This window comes from Danio rerio, chromosome 10 (assembly GCF_049306965.1).
Source record: "Danio rerio strain Tuebingen ecotype United States chromosome 10, GRCz12tu, whole genome shotgun sequence".
In the NCBI taxonomy this organism is placed as follows: Eukaryota; Metazoa; Chordata; class Actinopteri; order Cypriniformes; family Danionidae; genus Danio; species Danio rerio.
In genome coordinates, this window is record NC_133185.1 from 25794384 (window position 1) to 25815658 (window position 21275).

At 38.1% G+C, this 21275-nt stretch overlaps 1 protein-coding gene across 1 annotated transcript in view; it reads right to left on the bottom strand.

Moving 5' to 3' along the window:
- Nucleotides 1-261: 261 nt before the first annotated feature.
- Nucleotides 262-21275, bottom strand: part of pcdh1a (protocadherin 1a) — a 136671-nt gene continuing 115657 nt past the window's right edge. Inside the window, exon 5 of the mRNA XM_001345184.8 lies at nucleotides 262-3836. Coding sequence (XP_001345220.4) covers nucleotides 3463-3836 — 374 coding nt within the window. The 3' untranslated portion in view covers nucleotides 262-3462. The remainder of the gene's footprint in view (nucleotides 3837-21275) is intronic.

Below are 21275 nucleotides of genomic sequence, written 5' to 3' on the forward strand. Positions count from 1 at the left end.
GTCTTGGGTGTAACGGTTTAACTCCTTGTAGAGGAGAGAATTAGGTTTGAGAAAACTCAGGGTCTTGCGTTTTTTTGATCATTAATATTGATGGGCAGCTTTTGTGAAGTGAGAGCTAGATCTCACATTCGGTATTCTGTTCTATTAAGTTTCTGTCAGTCTGGCGAAAGCGTAACCTTTAGCTCTTTCTCTGTTTACACAGGCAAAGAGACGCAGAATTTGAGAGGGGAGACGAAGAAAAAAAAAAACGAGTCTTACATCTTTGTCAGATCAATTTGCTTTATTAATGAAAACGCTCTATGAAGAGATCACAGTCCCTAGATTCATTCTTAAACAATGACTCACCAAGCAAATGTATTTCTTTGTTTTTTGTTCTTTTTCTCACTCGTTTTATTACAAACTTTGCAAGGACTTATTACAAGGGGGTTGTTTTTAACATGCGGAAACAGAACGAAACGAAACACATGGGAATCAAACAAACAAGTCGGATCGGACAACCCACTGTTCACAATAAACATAAAATCTGATAAAGCCCTCTGTGACAGGAGCCAGTGAATGACTACGGTGCAGGCATACGACGGCCACATTCACACTGACTCTGCAAAAAAGATCGATCCATCCAAGGCAAGATGTGCACATATCTCAATAAACACTTTACGATTTTTATATGCCATCGGCTTTTGTTGTAAGATTTAAAAAGCTTCACTTGCATGTACATAAAACTGTACAAAAACAGATCATCACAAGCATTTTTAGTCCTATATAAATATAACCAACAATTAAGGATAACAAGTTTTGAACTCTCCTGCAAAAGACATACTTTCAAGGCAGCTGTCTTCAGTTTTGGGTGAACGGTGAAGATGAGTTTTGTGCAGTGAACGTCGCTTTTGTTCTCAAGAAAAGGTTTCTGAACCGGCACTAACATTTCAGCAAGAACAGTAAACGGTTTCTACCAATTATCTTTGGAATTCATGCTCAACGCGTCGCCTGCTTGACACCACGCACGGGGGGGAGGATGTGGAGAGCTATGTACAGAACACTTTTGAAGAGATGTTTACCACAAACACCAGTTTTTTTCCGTTACTCTATGAAGAAAAGTCTCGCTCTAAGGACGAAGAAAAAGACTCCCTCGTTCGTTATGGTCGTCTCGTCACATCCAGACATCTAACAGCGAAAGAGCACACATCTAAACACCAGTTTAAAAAACAACCACGAGAAGTGGACATTCCTCCGTCCGTCCTCAGGAAGGACTCGAGGAGTCTAGCCTTAGAATTACTAGCACTAAAACAGCCTCGATGAAGCCAGAAGAGTCTAAACCTGCAATTCAGACTATCTGACTCAGGCTGGCATCGGAGTGGAGGAAGGTCAAAGCCTGCTTCACTCCGAGTTTGAATAGATGAAAGCCTGTAAGTGGTGGTAGACTTTTGTGGTCATCTCTATCTTTTAGCCGTGTTAAGTCCAGGTCAGCGATCTCACACGTTCGCCTGGGAAGAAGAGCGCGCTTGCAGCGGAGAAGAGGGAAAGCGAGCTGGGCTAATTACGCCGGATCATGACTCTTGCTGGATACCCCCTCCCCCCGCCCCCCAATCAGAGTCACTAAATGGCTTTGAAAACAGCATAATGTGCTTTCTTTCCTTAGGGTGGGATAATCATTCGCCTTATTTAATCATGGCTACGTCCAGTCATTTCCATACGTAATTATTCGGCGAGAGGTGCTGAAGGCAGTCGCGATGAGGTAAGTGCAGTGAAAAACGCGACTCAACAATTGAAGCGTTCGGATTGGGGATCTGTGCTTCCTTTGGGTGGGGGCTGGAGTGTTCACATATGTCAACTGCACCACACTCATTACTCACCCTAATTAAGGAAATGCCCATTGCTGTACACCTCGTCGACCCCCCTGCAGACACACGGGTACCGTGCTGCAGCAGGTGCGGGGGAAAAAAGAGTAGAGATATTGAGGCAATGCACCGTGATGCAATAATAATGATAATGTCCATCAGATTTATGGTCCTTGAGCACACTAGATAGTCAAAATGGTCCCCCAGAGATTCTCTCAAACATGGAGGGAGACACAGCTTTAGAGCAAGTTAGATAGTCAGCACAGTGTCAACGAAAAAAAGAAGAAATACCCAATCGATGGAGGACAGGACATTAAATGCGAAAAAAATTGCCAAAATGTGGTAATGTAACTGTTTGCCATTTTTTTTTGATTGTGTGGAAAAAAAACATGCACAATTGACATGCCAAAGACAAGACAGGATTATCAGTCTAATTTGTCCATTGTGATTGTTATATACAACTGTTTTTAAGGCATTAATACATTTGTTCTTCAAACAAAGTCTAAATAGGACACGAAGAGTTCATTTGAAACCATGTAAACAACCAAAAACAAGACAGTGATTATGACTGTGGCCAAAATGGAATGGATACGAGGCGCGTCTGTGGACTTAACACACCATCAAGTTAACGGAACTGATAATTTGAGGGGAGGCAGGTGGTCTCCTCCTCGCTGAGGCTGTGCTGTGTGAGCCGTAGGCGTCTTTGCCCGTGCCAGGTAGCTTTTGCACTACACCGTGGGAGTTCAGGAGAGATTCACAGTGCCAAAAAACACAAGTTCTGCCGCATGACACAAAAGTATGAGCGCACATTCTCATCTGTTGAAAAGTGTGTTAATGTGCCAGGAGCCACATGTGTTACTTTTCGTGACGGTAGGTCCCCTGACGCGCTCACCGGCATATGTTAAGATCTGTCAAAGCGAGTTAATCGCTGTTAAAACCCACCCTCACTAAATGCACACCTACACACAAACTATACAGCGCGCATACGGATCTAAATTCTAGACGGGCCCGACAAGGGTCACAGAGCACCGTCAGGACATCACAATCCCATAACAAACGCTCAGACCCTCTAAAGCAGTGGCACCGACACACACTTAAGGTGTTCAGGCTGATTTAGATGTAACTTTTGACCTTTATTTAATTTTTTAAACTCAAGCCGGAGAGATATATTCATATATACACCATACAAATGTATTTACAGCGTTTTACACGTATAAAGACTGCTCTCCTCTGAGGACAGGATCAAGTTAAGAGTGTTAGACACTCTATGTGGCTCAAGACCCTTTACAGCAGTATCTCCTGCTCACTACAGCACTTGGTAGTCTAGTAAAAGAACCCATGGACATTCTGTAGGCTAGCGAAGCTAAAAGTCGGTTAGTCGGATGACGGTATGCAAAAACGGTACAAAAGTTTAAAAGAAACGACATGTTAAAAGTGATAATAAATAGATGAAGGTATGAATAAATAAATAAAATAAATAAATAAATCTACTTTGATGACAATAGTGTGTTTTCCACTATTCGATTGATATTTTATCCTGTCGCAGATTCGATGTTCGCGTTTTGCGCACCGTGTCTCTGAAACTTCTGATGTGCGTCAATCAAAGATGGTGGGCGTGGTTATCTCACAGGTAAATCTCTCTTTTCGAGGCGTGATTGGAGGGGGGGCTGGTAGGCGGGAACTCTGATGTCACACTCAGAGGCACCTCCTCCAGTGGGGCGTGGTCACTGGGGGCGTGCTCACTACTGGAGTAGGCACTACGGGAAGGTGGGAGGCGTGGCCTGTTCTCATCTCCTCCCAGCCTCACACTCCCATTGGCCAGGCGTCCCAGGCTCCCCCTCTCCTGATAAGGCACAAACGTGGACAGTTTAGGGGGGTTGCGGGTCTTGCGAACAGGCGAAGGCTGACCGGGCATCCAACAAGCGTCTGAGTGACCCAGCTCGCTGCACTCCTGACTGCAGTTCCCCGTCATGGCAACATCAGGCAACGAACGAATATCTGTGAGAGGAAGACACACACAAGAAAAAAAAGCACTCTTTAATGATGACAGTTTATGATATTAAACAACAGCAAATCAAAACTTGTTTTGATACGCTCCACTTCATCTCCACCGGGTGAGTCACAAAGACACTGCAGTTCACCTAGCGTCAAATGCAAGCAACTAACAGGGAATACACAAAGAGCTGCCAGTGGTTGCTATGCACTGTGGTGTGGTTGCTATGTGAGAGACAGTTGTTGCTATGCACACTGCTGTTGTTATGCACTGCATACTGGGATTTCTTCAGTGGCTACTGTGGGTCAGATTCTCCTGGTTTGATTTCCTTCAAGTGATGTGACTGTGAGGGTGACTGAAATGTGTGTGTGTCTTTTTCAGAGCGTGGATTGACGGTTGCTTTAAATCTCTGTGTGGCCATTCACAAATTGGAGGTTTAGTGGCAAAATTGTGTGCTTCACATTTTTTTTCACTGCATTTGTGCCTCTTGAGACCCTTAAAATACATATCTTGAATATTTATGCACATACAGGCATTTGGTATCCTACATTCAACACAAAATGAGACCCACTACAGCCCCTGAAGGAGAATCCAGCGCTACGGCTTATTGATTGGCAGGTCTGAAATTAGTGAGCCTCTGATTGCTATCCATTTTCCATTCCACTGTTCCCTAATTAATTAAATAGGGCCGAGACCCAGTGACCTCATTCCAACGAAGCCACACAGAGAGATACATTAACACACACGCATACACATACACACCCTGTTATCCACCAACCACATGTGCTCTTTCTCAGGAGCCGTTCCACTCTGTGTACCATGTTCCTCACTCATATTCATTCACATTGAGGTTCTCAACCTCAGTCATGAGCCCACGAGGGCATGCTGGAGATGTGCATGAGGTCGTGCTCTTTTCATTCATGAGACATTTTCTGAATTTTTATTGGTGTAGGTAGACAGTAGAGTCTTGGAAAAATAGCAAAATGATTTCATGACGTTTGTGAGGGTTTTCAACGGGGTCAGGAATCGGAATGATTCTTGCATGTGCATTTTTCCACAGATGCGGAAAGAACTTCTTGTTCAGCTGCAGCACAACTGAATTTGTAGCGTGAAGCAGATGGTGCAAAACAGTATTTTTATAGAATTAATCAGAGTGAATCAAATACAACTGTGAGACTTAAATCGGACTTACTACATGTAGATGCTCATAGACTGTGAAAAGGCCAATTAATAAAATGTTGGAGGAGCAAAAATATCTTTGCTTGAACTTAATTAAGAAGAGATGAAGAAAAAGACAAAGATATTCTTTGCTTGGACTTATTATAGACATGTAACATCTCCTAATATACGTCTCAAAATTGTTAACTTAAGGCAAATCTACCCAATATTCAGAATGGCAAATTATTACAGGGCTAATAAAAACAAATCCAGCCAATATTATAATACAGAGACAGAGTCATGTTTGGGGCAATTAAATAAAAAGAGTTAAAGTAATGTTTTAGAGAGAGAAATTGTGAACACAAATAACTGTGAAACTACTTACTAAATAATTATCTGAAACTGTTTGAAATGTTTACAGAATATGCCAATATAAAGTTCAAGATCCACATACATTTTTATCTTATCATTTTTAATGAATAAAAACTTATTATGGTATTAATATAAATACCTGAGCTTTGTTAGGTAAACACACTGTAATTAAAATGTGCTGTTTTAATACAGAATAAAGCCAATTTTAAATGAGTGAATATTCTGCTATAAATATATATATATATATATATATATATATATATATATATATATATATATATATATATATATATATATATATATATATATATATATATATATATATATATATTATCAAATGTATAGATTCTAGGTAATTATGTTTAGCATTTCAAAGTTTAACACCCAAATAAATAAACACTACTATCTATTTGTAGTGCACATATGTACAGTTGAATTCAGATTTATTAACCCCCCTTTTTTATCTTTTTTAAATAGTTCCTAAATTTTGTTTAACAGGGCAAGGGAATTTTCACAGTATGTCTGATAATTTATATATATTTTTCTTCTAGAGAAAGTCTTATTTGTTTTATTTTAGCTTGAATAAAAGCAGTTTTTATTTTTTAAAAACATTTTAAGGTCAATATTATTAGCCCCTTTAAGCTATATTTTTTTCTACAGGACAAACCATCATTATACAATAACTTGTCTAATTACCCTAACCTGCCTAGTTAACATAATTGACCTAGTTAAGCCTTTAAATGTCCCTTTTTAGCTGTATAGAAGTGTCGTGAAAAATATCTAGTAAAATATTATTTAGTGTCATCATGGCAAAGATAAAATAAATCAGTTATTAGAAATGAGTTAGCAAAACTATTATGTTTAGAAATGTGTTGGAAAAATGTTCTTTCCGTTAAACAGAAATTGGGGGAAAAAATTAACAGGAGGGCTCATAATTCAGGGGGGCTAATAATTCTGACTTTAACTTTATGTGCTAAAAAAGTGTGTCTAAAAGTCACTATTAAACTTTTTGTATAAAATCGCTATCATTATATTGCTTTGCTTTGTGTCATAATATGCATCATACCTGTATTTATTTTTTGCAATAAATGTTCTGAATGACATGGATATGTATTAACTTTGATAACTTAAAAAAAAAAAAAAAAAAAAAAACATGTAATTGTTAACAGTTTAATTATGTTGTAATCAAGACCAAGGCAACACCAATGTTTTGAAATCCACCAAAAATATCAGTTTTTATAAAATTTTTCACATTAATGTTTTATTTAATAATAATAATTAATTAATAATTCATTACATTTATGAACCACTTTTTTGGACATTCGAAGTCTCAGTTTACAAATCCACTCATCCACCACCAGTGTGCAGCATCCACCTGGATGACGCAACGACAGCCATATTGCGCCAGACCGCACATTATATATAATTATCAAGCCAATTATAATATGGGGTTGGTTAGGAGACCATGATGGCTGCAGTTATACCCCTACTCTTTTTGAAGAACATCCTGGGATTTTTAACGAGACTCCGACTCTCATCCGAAAAACTCACTCTTTCTCTTACTCACTGAGCAGTATGCTACTACACTATACTATACTATACTATACTATACTATACTATACTATACCATACCATACCATTATACTATACCCACACAGACCGCAGGTTGAGCGCTCCCTGCTGGCCCCACTAACACCACTTCTGGCAGCAAACTGGCTTTCCCATGTGGTCTCCCATCCAGCTACAGCTTATCTTCAGTGGGCGACCATGTAAGAGTTGCAGAGAGCTAGCTGCCCGCATTAATAATATAATGGAGTAGACACCATATTTAATTTGTTCTCAGAACATATGTGTGTTAGTTGTTTCTTCATTTTTTATAATTTGTGTACAAAATTAGCTCAATGCAACCAGTTGCCTTGTAAACGAACAACCATCATTTAACATCAACTCAAATCTGACCTAGTTAATTCAGTTTTACTTTAAGAATTCTCTAAATAATAATGAGTTTGCATTTATTGGTCCTATGCTGCCTATCAGTTCAGTTATTAATATGTTTCTAATTTTGAATAAGTGAATGCTTAAGTCTAAGGCAAGTGCATTACATGTGTATAACCTATTTTTCAGCAGCTTGTTTGAGTGACAGACTTCCATTTTCATCAAACACTAATGAAATTAATTGCAGCCCACATCCCTACTATAATCCCAAGTTGCACAACGCTGTAAACCTTGTTGCACCCTAGTTAAGGTCAACAAGGTAACAGATTACAAAAAAAAAAAAAAGATTGCATTAGTTATTAGTAGTTAACCTTTTTACTAACATGAACAATACATTTACTACAGTACACTTATTCATCTTTGTTAACATTTATGAAAATATATGTTAAAATTAGTTTAGCATTAGTAAATAATACAACTGACATTTACTACAATTAATAAGTGTTGGTCATGCACAGTTCATGTTAGTAAAATAATGCCTTACTGTAATGTGACGGTTTGTGCTCCTTTCGATCCCTGACTACATTTACATGGACACCAGTAATCAAATTATTTCGTTGGAACAATGTATTTAGGAAATACCAAATCAATGAACTTTGTTTGTAGTGACAGAACTTGTGACCTTAGTTGGCTAATGATGGATTTGTCTTAATGGTAATAAAATCGCATTATCGGTGTCCATGTAAACGTACTGATTGTTAATAAAACATCATATATACAGTATATCCTAATCCCAGATTAAGGGTGTCACGATTTCGATTTTTAATCGAAATCGATCGAAATTTATGCTCAACTTCGATTATTGAATCAAAAAATAGAATCGTCGATGCTGCCACGCCCCCATGTCACGTCAGCTTGGCTTGCCAAGCGGTAAAAAAACACGCTTGTTAAAGTGCTTGTTAAACTGCAGACGCAGGAGATCCGTCGACAGAGTGTGGAAGCATTTTGGATTTCGAGTTAGTTATGTTGACAACGTTTGTGTTGTCGACAAAAAAAAAAACACAGTTTGCAAGCTCTGCTATGTACGTATTACGGTTGGGATGATAGACGATGGGCGCATCGCAAACCTCCGCCCCGCACCCGTTGCAAATCCGCTCGCAAAAAATACACACTCAGGCCCTGTTTACACTAATATGTCTTTGTTTTTAAATGGCATTTTAGAACGACAACGATCCACATCCACACTGGCGTGTAGCATTTCTGAGCAGCCCTCCTTCCTCACTACCGCTGAAAACGCACGTCACGTGACCACACACACACTCATTCACACACAGACACAGACGCACACACATTTTCATGCGCTCGAGACAGCGGCTCAAAGCAGTCAGCGGGTCAGTAGACTGCTTTTATCTTTTACTTTCACACAAGTACTTAGTCATTTTAGCGAACACCTCAGATACTGTTGGCTGGTTCCTGTTGTTTGTGCGTCTTTTTTACCGACGCCGTGATAACGACACAGATCACTGCCTATTCACGAGTCATGCAGAAAAAGTGATTGACAGGTGGTAATTATGTGTGTATCTTGCCTTTATTCATTTACTGTATGATTTGGTTATGGGTAAAACAAAGACCATGCAGGTCAGGTAGTTTAAACGGTAGGCTACAAATAATTAATTTGTTATTAATTAATTAATTATTCATAATTGGAAATCGAATCGAATCGTGACTTTAGAATCGAAAATGTAATCGAATCGAGGATTTGGAGGATCGTGACACCCTTATCCCAGATGCTTAAGAAGATTCAGATTTTTATACAATATTTTGGATCTAATTTATTTCAGATCTCTGAGAACCTGTAATCTGCACACAGTGCCTGCCAAGACACAGTTCTTTCCATTTTCGATCCTCACCACAGTTCCAAACTACTTAATCTTCCCGAGACAGAGAAAATGAAGAGAAAAGCAGTGGAGACCCTTAAATGTGCGAGAGATCTACAGATGGCAGCCCTGAGGCAGACTCTTGGGCCCAGGGGACGTACCTCCACTGGCCTTGAACATCCATGCAGCTTTAATGCACTCATTAAAAAGAGCTCTGTAAGGCTCCACGGGCACAACATAACTGACAGTTCTCTCCGCACGAAAACACCACACTGACCCCACCAACGTAAGTGTGGCACGCAAAACGTAGGCTTAAAAAAAAAAAAAAACTCCCAATAAGCAGGAGCCGACATGGTCAATACATCAAAGAGGTCTGGAATAGTGTAAAAGAGGGCGTTTACTGGAGGAGGAAAGAGGCTTTATATCTCACCAAGCGGAATAGATCAACTCGCCTCTCTGGAACAAACACATTAGAGTCCTGCAGTCTTGTTTGTGTGCGTGTGCTAGTGTGTGTGTGTGTGTGTGTGTGCGTGAGGGGGGTGGAGTGTGTGGGAGAAAAAAAGTGTGTGGTATAATTGAGTCTGTGCGATACAGGCACAACCTGTGTGTGTGTGAGGATATGCGTAGGATCGGAAGCATGTGTGTTAGATGACGCTGTGCGTTTGGGAAGAAAGAGTGTGCGCACGTGTTTGTGCAAGAGAGATGTGTGCTACAGATGGTGTTTGAAAGGTGAGGTGTTAGACTGGTAGAAATGTATGTGTGTGTGTGTGTGTGTGTTTGCGTGATGTTCTTGTTGGTCTATGTAGGCAGGTGTGAAAGCATTTTTCACATGTATTAGCCATTAGAGAAATGATAGATTAGTTGCCATTCACTAGTTCATGAATGCTGATCATTTACACAGTTGTTTGAGCTGAAAACTGGAAATGAAAGCATGGATTTAGATGTGAGCATGTTCTTGTTTGTGTTTGATTGATCAGCACACATTATTAAAGGACATTTTCAGGCTCTTTCATCAAAATAACTTAATAGCTTTCTCTTCATCCAAAATGGCTTGATGAAAGCAAAGATACATTGGCAGAGATAAATACATTCCTGGCTCAATAATTATATGTGATCATTTTTTATTTAATTTTTTTTGCAAAAATTATCATTTGTTGGTTTTTGCATATTTTGTTGCTGTTTTAAAACTAAATTGGCACTGAAAGGTGTTTTCAAGAAACAGATCTTAGGAATCTTAGGTATTCTTAGGAACAGATCACTGTGACTGTGGCTATGTTTTAGCTTGGTGCATGTATGTACAGCAGTTAAGAAAGACAAAAAAGGTAAAACAAATTGTAAAAGAGGTAACTATGCAATTTTACCTTGTTTTTGCACCGTTTAGAGCTTTTCTGTTGAAGTGCAAAGTTCTACTAGGAGAGCTACCAAGCAAGTTTATCTCTATATGCCATGCATATGGACATATATATATACTTGAAGTCAGAATTATTTGCACCCCTGAATTACTTTTTCCCCTTAATTTCCTATATGACATGTACTGTAGGCCTATATAATGTTGCCTGTTGGTTAGAGCATAATTCTGACTTCAACTGTACTTTGTGTGATGCTCATGTTAAAATGCATTAGTTTAGGCTGTGTCTCAATCAGTACCCTAGCTCCCAAGGGTATCTGTCAGTAGGGTGTGTGCACGAATTCAGGCACTGATAAAGACAGTGATGAGCTTGGTTTACTACACATTGGGACACAATGAGCGGACAAGAGAATATTGCTAGATTTTGCTGTATTTGGTTTAATTGTTCTTGGGTGGCTTGCCAATGTATTAGATGACTCTAATACATAAATGAAAGTAAGCTGACCAAAGTTCTTACGGGGAGAAGACTTTATTGAAGACAGTGACAGTTCCGCAGCATCAATGTTAAAGGGCCATGAAACCCCCTCGTTTCAGCAGGGTGTTTTCACACCTCTACTTTCGAAAAAGTCAGAAAAGTGGGCGTGTCCAGCTCTGTTTAGAGGGGAGTGTCGGAGGAACTAAAGTGGGATGGTGTGGGAGTGTCTATTTGTGCACGCGCGAGTTTCAGAGTCAAAATACACACCCACACAGACAGGAGAAAGCGATGGTGTTTAACCTACATGGACATCTGTAGTCGAATTATTTGCTGAATTAATAAATGTTGGACTTTAACTGCAGTTTGGCTCTTTCATTCAGGGAATTCATTCATGCCCCTCGCGACAAACGAGATATTTGATTCGAGGAACTGCTCTAAGCGTGTATTTTTCATGCAATGTTTGATACCGCACGGCGAATGAGAGAAAAAAAACTCTGCATTTCCCGGAAACTTAGATGCACACGACAGGTAGTGTCAGAAAGCCGCGCGTGTTATTCCAGTTACTAAATGCAGTGCTAACATTTCTGCACTCAGTGCAATAGTTAACTTAATTCGATATGAACAAACTGAATAAACAAAGAGCACTGGTCGCTCACTTACCAAATCTGTAGAGACAGGACAATCACCAGCAACTAGAGCCGCGTCTTTATGGAGAGAATACTACAAGCAAATCCAGATTTCAGCGTTTGCAGATGAGAACAGCTCTCAGGTAAACAATAATCCTCCGTAGACACGTAAGTTATTGTTGTCGAGCGTCGCGTACACTGTTAATCCACACATGATCCAGCTGAGCTCTCACAGAGAGAAAATGAAAACGAAACTTAACGGCAGCAAACTATAAAAGCAACACTTCACGCTTGTTTTGCCAACACAACGTGGCGTCTTTGTGGTGTAAACACGGTGACACAAATGAATATTAATGAAGTTGCACAATAGAGCGTGCTGATTGGTTTGAACCAAGCCTTACTCATGCATTAATGTATCACACTGTAAGACGTAATAAGACTCACTCTGGCACAGACGCCCAGTCTGCACGCTGGAATACACGCTATTATGTCATGACCGTGACGCAGCTTTAAAAATTCGTTTCAAACAGGAAGTACGAATTTGCTTGAAATAACGCAAAAACAACCAATTTACACTTTTTAGTGAAATATAGGTGTCCTAATAGTGTTTTTAGCAGTGTGGGACACATATACGACTGTTTAAGCTCAAAAAATGTGTTTTGGTGTTTCGTGACCCTTTAACCTGTCGTCTTCAAGTAACTTAACCCAAAGTACCAAAGTACCCAAATGGTTTAGTTGGGTCACAACTCTAGAGTCCCTGTAGGTCATTTGGTTCACACCTTTTTTAGATGCAAATACTTGTTTGCATATGGAACAAGCCATACAATCTATTAATATCCTGATTGTAAACATCATAAAAACTGGTATTTATAAACAAAAAAACTAATAAATTTCATATTAACTTTACTACATTTTTAAAAGTACATTATAGCTAAAGGATTTGATTGTTTCATATACCAGCAAGGTTTTAACCATTAAACAATGCTAAATGTTTACTAGATTTTCCTATCTAGCTTGTTCATTTTTTTTTGTTATTACATTTACAAAAAAACGTTTACGTTATTCTTTTTATAAAAATGTCTCCCGTTTATCATTATGTTTCATGATTTGGGTCACATGATTCATATTTCATGCTTCCGAATTTTTGTTAAGGCGCATATCGATAAAAAGAAAAATGTTGCAATTGATACAGCTCCTAAAACACCCCAATCAGTACACTGACTAATAAATAAGGGTGCTGACTGAGACGCACCCATAGTATTAAAAGGTACCACATGAAGATGAGTGTCTAATAATATGCATGTAATACATTTTTGCATGGAAAGGCATAAAAGTTGTTATAGTTTTTGTGCCCCTAGTGTTGCATTTAATCTGAAAACGTCAGTGAAATGTATGCAATTAATGTGAAACGCCACACACATGCATATAATTTATGTGCACAGGCATGTAGTGTTTCACTACAAAGTAACAACACCAATCTGGCATTCATAATACAGATTTTTTGTTGTTTTGTTGCCAATTTTTTTAAGAAATTGTGAAATGTTTGCATATGTATACTATATGCATTAATCAGAAGCTGAAGACATTGGCATGACTATAGCTTGCTATGATCTTACTCAATATTTCATTTCAGTTAGAAGTACATCAACTTACTGATATAAAAGTCCTTGCTACTTCAGGATCACATGGACACAACATAAAGTAGCCTTTTCCATTTATAAAGTCCTAACAGGTGTGTGTGTGTCTGTGTGTGTGTGTGTGTGTGTGTGTGTGCTTTGTTGTTTACTGCAGTTGGCATTGTGCATGAGGTCTGGACTACACTTTGGTGTTCTCTCTATGCAACAAAAGCTCGAAACCATCCAGGTTTACAGCCTTAATCACAGCACACAACCTGGAAGAGACCAAAAGGAAAATCAGAAAAAAGGAAAGATGAAAGAGCACAAAAAAGGTAAACTGCTCGCTACAGGGTGCTTTGCCGTGACCACCTTAGTATGCAAAACTTGCCCGTCCTTCAATTTAAGGCACATGTAAGGGTGAGTTTGCAGTGTTCTTGCATCAGGGAACCAGTGGGATGACTGGTCTCCTGAATCTGTGGCAGGTTTCCTCTCTGTCTGATCTCCAGCCGAGGGGTAGTGGGGAGGGGAAATAGGCATGTTGCTCTTCCTGAGATTTCACAGAACACCTCCTGTTTGATCCGGCGTGCACACTTTCTAACATACCCTCAGCCTATTGCCCTCTCTCTGTCTCTGTAATATGTTTTTTTTTCCCGAATCACACTCTCTACCTACCTATTCTTCTGGAATTCAAATGTTATTCGTCACAGTAAGAATAACAACTACTCACTATAAATTGACTATAAAGCATTAGCAAATAGTGAATAAATTATCTGTTAAGCATTAACTCTACATTAATAGACTTTAGTAAGCATTTTCTAAATACAGCTATAAATTCTGTATTCATGACTTATTACTAATGTGCTTAATGATTATGGTTTCATACTTCGTTACATATTAATTGTTCATTACTTAATTACATATTGCATTATTTGAATAACAGTTATTTAAGAACAGTTGGTGCGATTTTAAGATCATTCAGAATGCATGAGTAAATGGTTACTGAACTATTCAAATCAACATTTAAATCTTTTTATTCAGGCATACACTAATAGTTTATTTGTATGTTAATAAATGCTTTATTAAGTCAACTTCCTGCTGTTTTGTGACCTAATCTAAAATGAAGACTATTTATGCTTTATAAATCCATATTAAAAGACAATAAAAAATTCATTATCTTGAACAATACATGTTTGCAATTCATTTATTCATTTTCTTTTTGGCTTAGTCCCTTTATTTATCTGGGGTCACCACAGTGGAATGAACTGCCAACTTATCCAGCATATGTGCTTCCAGCTGTAACCCATCACTGGGAAACATCCATACACACTCATTCACACATACACAACTGACAATTAAGCCTACCCAGTTCACCTACACTGCATGTCTTTGGACTTGTGAGGCAAACCGGAGCACCTGAACACGGGGACACTCCATACAAAAACGACAACTGACCCAGCCGAGGTTTGAACTAGCAACCTTCTTGCTATTAAGCGAACGTGCTACCTACTTTAAACATTGCCAATTAACAGGAGTGTCAAAATATATTCAGAAATAAGTACAATAAATAAAATTGGATAAAACCACAACAATATAATAATTTAACAATGGATTATGATACAACATTTGAAAGTTACTTAGCAAAGTTTAAACTGTACAGTAATTTTATTTTCCATACGATTGCAAATATTTATTTCTCATTTGATACCTATTTGGTAATGCTTTAAAATAACTACACACTATGAGTCATCTATTAAGCATTAGTGAATAGTAAACTCATAACTGGTTAAGCAGTAACTTCACCTTAACAGATATTAGTAAGCAGTTTACAACTGCAGATACAAACGCTCTATTATTGACTTATAAGCACATTTATAATGTGCTTAATATTTGTTCTTTCATACTTTGTTACTGATTAATTTTTCATTACTAAATTAACCATCACATTATTTACTAATAATTTAAACAATATAATATTTTAACAATATTATGATACAACATTTCAATTACATTTAGCAATGTTTAAACTGTACAGTAATCTTATTTTAGTGATAAGATTGCAAAGATTTATTTTTCATTTGATACCGTTTCAATTGTGTATCTTCAAATGAATTTTTTCCTGTTTGAAATATATCTGAGCCTTTAATTTAATTGTTTAAATTTATAAGAGATTTATAAAGCATAAATATGATGTAAATGTTATTTTCAATAGTTTAATAATCATTTACTTATGCATTCTGAATGATCTTAAAATAGCACCAACTATTCTTAAATAACTGGCTAGTAAATAATGTAATACTTAATTTAATAATGAAAAAAAACATCACAAAAACATTACAAAATACAATCTTTAAGCACATTATAAATGTGCTTGTAAGTCAAGAATAAAGCATTTGTATTTGCAGTTATAAATTGTTAATGTAGAGTTAATGCTTAACAGATAAGGAATTGCTTATTTGCTAATGCTCAAAAAATGCAGTTATTATAAAGTGTTACCTAACTGAGCCTTTAATTGTCATTTATAAGGGATTTATAAAGCATAAATAGTCCTCACTTTGGATTAGGTCACAAAACTGAATGGGGTTGACTTAATAAAGCATTTATTAACATACAAATTAACTATTAATACATGCCTGAATAATAAGATGTAAATGTTAATTTGAATAGTTTAATAATCATTTACTTATGCTATCTGAATGATCTTAAATTAGCACAAACTATTCTAATAATAACTGGTTTGTAAATGATGCAATGCAAAATTAAGTAATAAACAATTAATAAGTAACAAAGTTTTAAAAATGCAATCATTGAGCACATTATAAATGTGGGTATAGGCAGCCCTATCTCACGAGGAAATGTAAGTATTTTACATTTTGTCAGTTTAGTGGCTAATTCGTACAAATTTTAAAAAGGAGGCATGGTACCCAACCCCACCCCTAACCCCAACTGTCATTGGGTGATGAACAAATCATACTAAATTGTACGAATTAGATTGTACGAATTCATACAAATTAGTTACTTAATCAAAAAGTTATGAATTGCCATGAGATTGCGTTGGTATAAGTCAAGAATAAAGCGTTTGTATTTGTATTTAAAAACTGCTTAACGTCAATTAATGTAGAGTTAATGCTTAACAAATAAAGAATTCATTATTTGCTAATGCTTAATAAATGATTCATATCGTAGTTATAGTGTTACCAAAATAAATACGGAATGAAATAAGAAATAAAATATAGAAACATGTATATATAGAAATGATAGCTACAAAAATAACAACACATAAAAAAAATGTTGTGTATATGCAGTGAGTAGACTGTAAAAAAAACTGAATTGAAATATAAACGTCCAGGGTGCAAATGTGCATGAATGTGCAGGTGTGAAATGTCCACAAATGTGCTTTAAAAAATTCTTCCACCCCTCTGTTACCTTTTTAACTTTCTCTCCAATCTGCCACTTTTCCTTTCTCTTCATTCTCTCTCTCCATCTCTTTCCTTCTACCTGCTGCTCCTGAGTGCGCCGCTGTGCTCTAATCAGCTGGAAATTACAGTCCAGTCCACGAAAAGCACGGTAGACGAAAAGAATCTGTCTGACTCCTCAATTGTCCGCGATTTTAATCAAATGTGCAAAATGCTCTCATAATTATAAGAATCTATTATCAAAAATCAGGTGCCCTGTGGTTAACCACAAAAAAAAAGAAAAGAAAAACAATGATGTCTGTATTTCTGTAATAATTTGTGGCAGCCGTCTTCTTGCGGAGGGAAAATGACACAGCTTGGTTTTGCCTGACATGCTGAGGTTATTATCAGACACAGAAGCTCCACTAACAAGCTGGCACTGCTGAGTACATCGTGTTCCTCTCTGGAGCAACCAGGAAAGACAAAGAAAATGAGAGAAATCAGCCGAGAAAATAACACAAAATAAGACAGATCTTGGAATCTTTCATATAATGGCAAAGACATCCCAACAAGGATACATATTTAAGAAGTAATGATGGCAGATTTTCAGGTGCTGAAGCATTACGGACGTCTATTATTCTCTGTTGTTTCAATAACAAGGCCATTTCTGTTGCTCTATGAAGGTAAGGCTATTTCTTGGTTACGAAACCCTTCATATTTGGAGCGAGAGTGGCTTTTGAGGGCACAACAAGCAGCATTTCAACTAACTGATCATTTCTTGCCACCCTTCCATTTCCGCCGCCTCAGCGTGGGGCTTTTGTTAAGCTAATCTCGGCCTCTAAATTTTTCACTCCAGAAAGTGCAAAAAAAAAAAAAAAAAATCCAAGGAAGATTTGATTCATTATTGAACACAGCACTTCTCTATTTTGGTACATCTGAGAGTGTTGATTGCAGCTTGGAGCGTTCAGGATGCTGCAGTTTTCCAGTGTTCGGCTTGCTGTGACGAGTCTTTCCGTTTGAAAATGAGCAGATTTGGAAATGAGAAGACCTGAAGATGCTCCAGGACAGAAAAGGGAGGGGGAGGTCGGGAGGTGGTGCGGTCATTCTGATGAACTGATTAGCTACTCGTTTCTGCCAGGTTCTCCTGATGGGCAGCAATTTTTGGGCTGGGGATCATTTTCCTCTTGGCGCCGGAGTGATGCTGCTTGGCTGTAGCGCGCCCTGGGTTTTATTATGGTGATTGCTGGCGCTTGTATGGTCGTATCTGGCTTTGATGCAACACACTTTGGCACTATCAGTTTGCTGTTGGATTATGGGGTAACAATTAAAGTCTGGCTTTCTGGTGTGTGACTGTATAATCACAAAGCATTAGAGCATGGAGCTGCTAGGCACTGGTGCGTATGGCCGTATCGATACGTGAGTGTGTTATGTCTGCAGATTTACGGCGTTCGACTACATGGAACGTGTTGCCTTCGGCTTGCTGGTGAAGATGGAGAGCGGACGCAGTGGACTTGCTCCTCTCAGCACTGCTGAAAATAAGGAAGTACATGTCAGAGCCACACAGCTCCGCTCCCTCTTGTGCCATCCATCATGGCAGGCCAGTTCAGTAGTTAGAGAGTGCTTCGCTGGCTCTCTGTATATGCGCGTGCGTGTGTGTGTGTGTGTGTGTGTGTGTGTGTGTGTGTAAGAGTGAGATGGAGGTATAAGCCCAAGGGCCTTTCTTTGCCTGTATGAGCAGCCCAACTGGGGTGGAAGTGGATTTGGCCGCAAGCCAGCAGTCTCTCAAAAATGCCCTTTGCTCTACCTGCTCTAAGAGATCTTTTCTGGGCAAGACACTGCGGTGCAGAGGTGGTTCATGGGCTTTGGTGGCACCTAACCTCGCCTATATCATTTACTAGAGTCTTTTCTCATTTCCGGTGGTTGCAGAAGCAAACATTGTTAGTTTTACAGTGATGAATGCAAAGTACAGCAAATAATCTTTTTAATTTCCTATGTGCTCCAATGGCAAAAGAAAAAAAGCACAATAGCATTTCTTTAATCCCATGAGTTAGTGGTTAGCACTGTTGTCTCACAGCAAGACGGCTGCTGGTTCAAGTCCTAGCTGTGTCAGTTGGCATTTCTGTGTGGAGTTTGCATGTTCTATCTGTGTTGGCGTAGGTTTCCTCTGGATGCTCCGGTTTCCCCCACAAGTCAAAAGACATGTGCTATAAGTGAACTGGATACACCAAATTGGCCATAGTGTATGAGTGGGTGTAAATAAGTGTGTCTGGTTGTTTCCCAGTACTGGGTTGCAACTGAAAGTGTGTCCACTGTGTAAAACATATGCCGGAATAATTGGAGGTTCATTCTACTTTGGTGACCTCTGACTAAGAACAAGGAAAATGATTGAAGAAATGAATAATCCCATGTAACCACATCTGGGCTACTTTGCAGCTTACATTGGCCATTGATGGCCCAAGAGGCCACCTGAGGGATGTGTAAAACATCCAATCTACACTGTAAACACTAATAAATTGAGACTACTCGAATGATTTGAGGAAAGTGATTCCCTCAGTTCGTTTGAGTAATGGGAAACTGACAACCCAATAAATTGAGTTGACCAAATGTGGTCTCCTTATTAAATTAACTTAAATGTTTAAGTACAGATAACCTAAAAAGGCTAATAAACTAAACTTCCAAAATTTTCAGCTTTTATATTCTTTACTTACACCCAGTGCCGTTTAAATCGAAGTTGTTATTTGCTGTGATGCGAGAGCGCTACTATGTCGCCCCTGAGTGTATATCAATTAAGAAAATGTATATATTCATTTAAATATCTACTTACTAATTTAACTTTTCTCTTTCGTCAGATGGGCTCAAGTGCTTCAGCAAAATTCAGCATCAAAAGCAAAATCATCACCTTGTGTCATATAACATATACCGACCAATCAGCATGGTTATCAAGGCAGAATTTTTTAGCGCAAACAGAGACATGGTGAATCATTTAAAGACATTAAAATGTTAAGTTAAAATATTAATTATGTTTTTTTGCTGCCTAATTAATAAGTTTAACACACCTGTTTATATTTTGATGCCAAAACTTGGTATTTTAAGTAATGTCAAGTTATATTAACTTAATGTCTTTAGTAATGACAACAGCAGGGATTACAATGTACCTTGTTTCTTTTTTTTTTTTTTCCTGCATGTTTAGGGGCATTAAAATCTACATTGATGTTTCTACAGTGACAGACCGCATGCAATCCATAAATCATTTACTCGACAATGCTGTGCTCAATCATCAAGAGTCCATGCCATGAACTTCACATGCGTTTGAACATGCAGTGTTCATTGTCACAGTTGTAAACATGAAGGCTTTTTCTACCACAAGGGTGTTTACTGGTACAAAGACTTTGTTTCCAGGTGGACGGTTAAAGAACACAACCCACACACAAACGCAGATGAATTCAGCTATATAGAAAAAATGACATCAATACTTTTAAAGTGTTTCCCATTTTGTGCACTTTACGCATCAGATCCTCAGCCATTGGTCCGTATACAAAACATCTGAGTCTGAGACAAAAGCATCTTTCACACATACAGACTTTTTCAGAAAATTACTGGCAATTTTCCAGAAAGAGATCATGTGTGAACAGGCTCTTTTTGAAAATACTGGTAAATTCGTTCCAGCAATTTTTCGGAAAGAAAAGTTGTAATATTGCCAGTAATTTCTCGGAATTCTGCTCTGTGTGAAAATAAAAGATAAATTGCTGGAAAGAGGTTTAGAACGTGCTGACATGGACATCTTCTCCGACCAATTCACATCCGAGCTGTTTATCAAAATAAACAGCTTTAAATCCTTCTGCAGACACATGTAGTTGCTGCTTGATAGTCAGGTAACATTTCTATGTTCCTTCTTCATGCCAGCTGTGAACAAAAATTATCGATAAAATTCTTATGAATGATAAACCGCTGTGAGTTTACCCGCATTCATGTAAAGGAGTGTTACTGTCAGATTTGAGTAGCCTACAACACCGGGAGACTTTCGTTTTAAAAAGTATGTCACAAGCTGCAGCACAAACTCAAATGTACATCTCGGTATGCAAAAATGTTCCTTCATAAACTTTTGGTTCATGTCCCAGCAGGCACACAACATCATAAGACGTTAATATTAGGTTAGATGTAGGTCATGATGTCAGGTGACCAAAATTCAATGTCTAGCCAGCATCTAAGGACAACGTTATTTTGACGTCCAAAAATGACATCAAATTACGTTAATATATGGTTGCTTTAAGGTTGGGCTGGAAAGTAACCAAAATCCAACATCTGATAGATGTTACCAGATCCACACAACGTCAAGGTGTAACATGATTAGATGTTGATATTTAGTTGATTTTAGGTTGGACATTGATGTCGGCCAGACATTGGGTTCTGACGTCAACCCGATTTTCATTTTCAAACAAAATCCAAATTCCCCATGACGTTGGGGTATGTTGGGGTAAAACGTCAATATGACGTCATGTTGACATCCTGTGCCAGCAGGGATTGTTCACAATATCCATTATTTGGTCCGTCTCTGGGACAAAAGCAGCTACATGAATGCTAAAGTTTTAAATAAAAGTGAAAAAGACATCCCCCCTTCATGTTTAATACAAGCGCGGCCATTTAG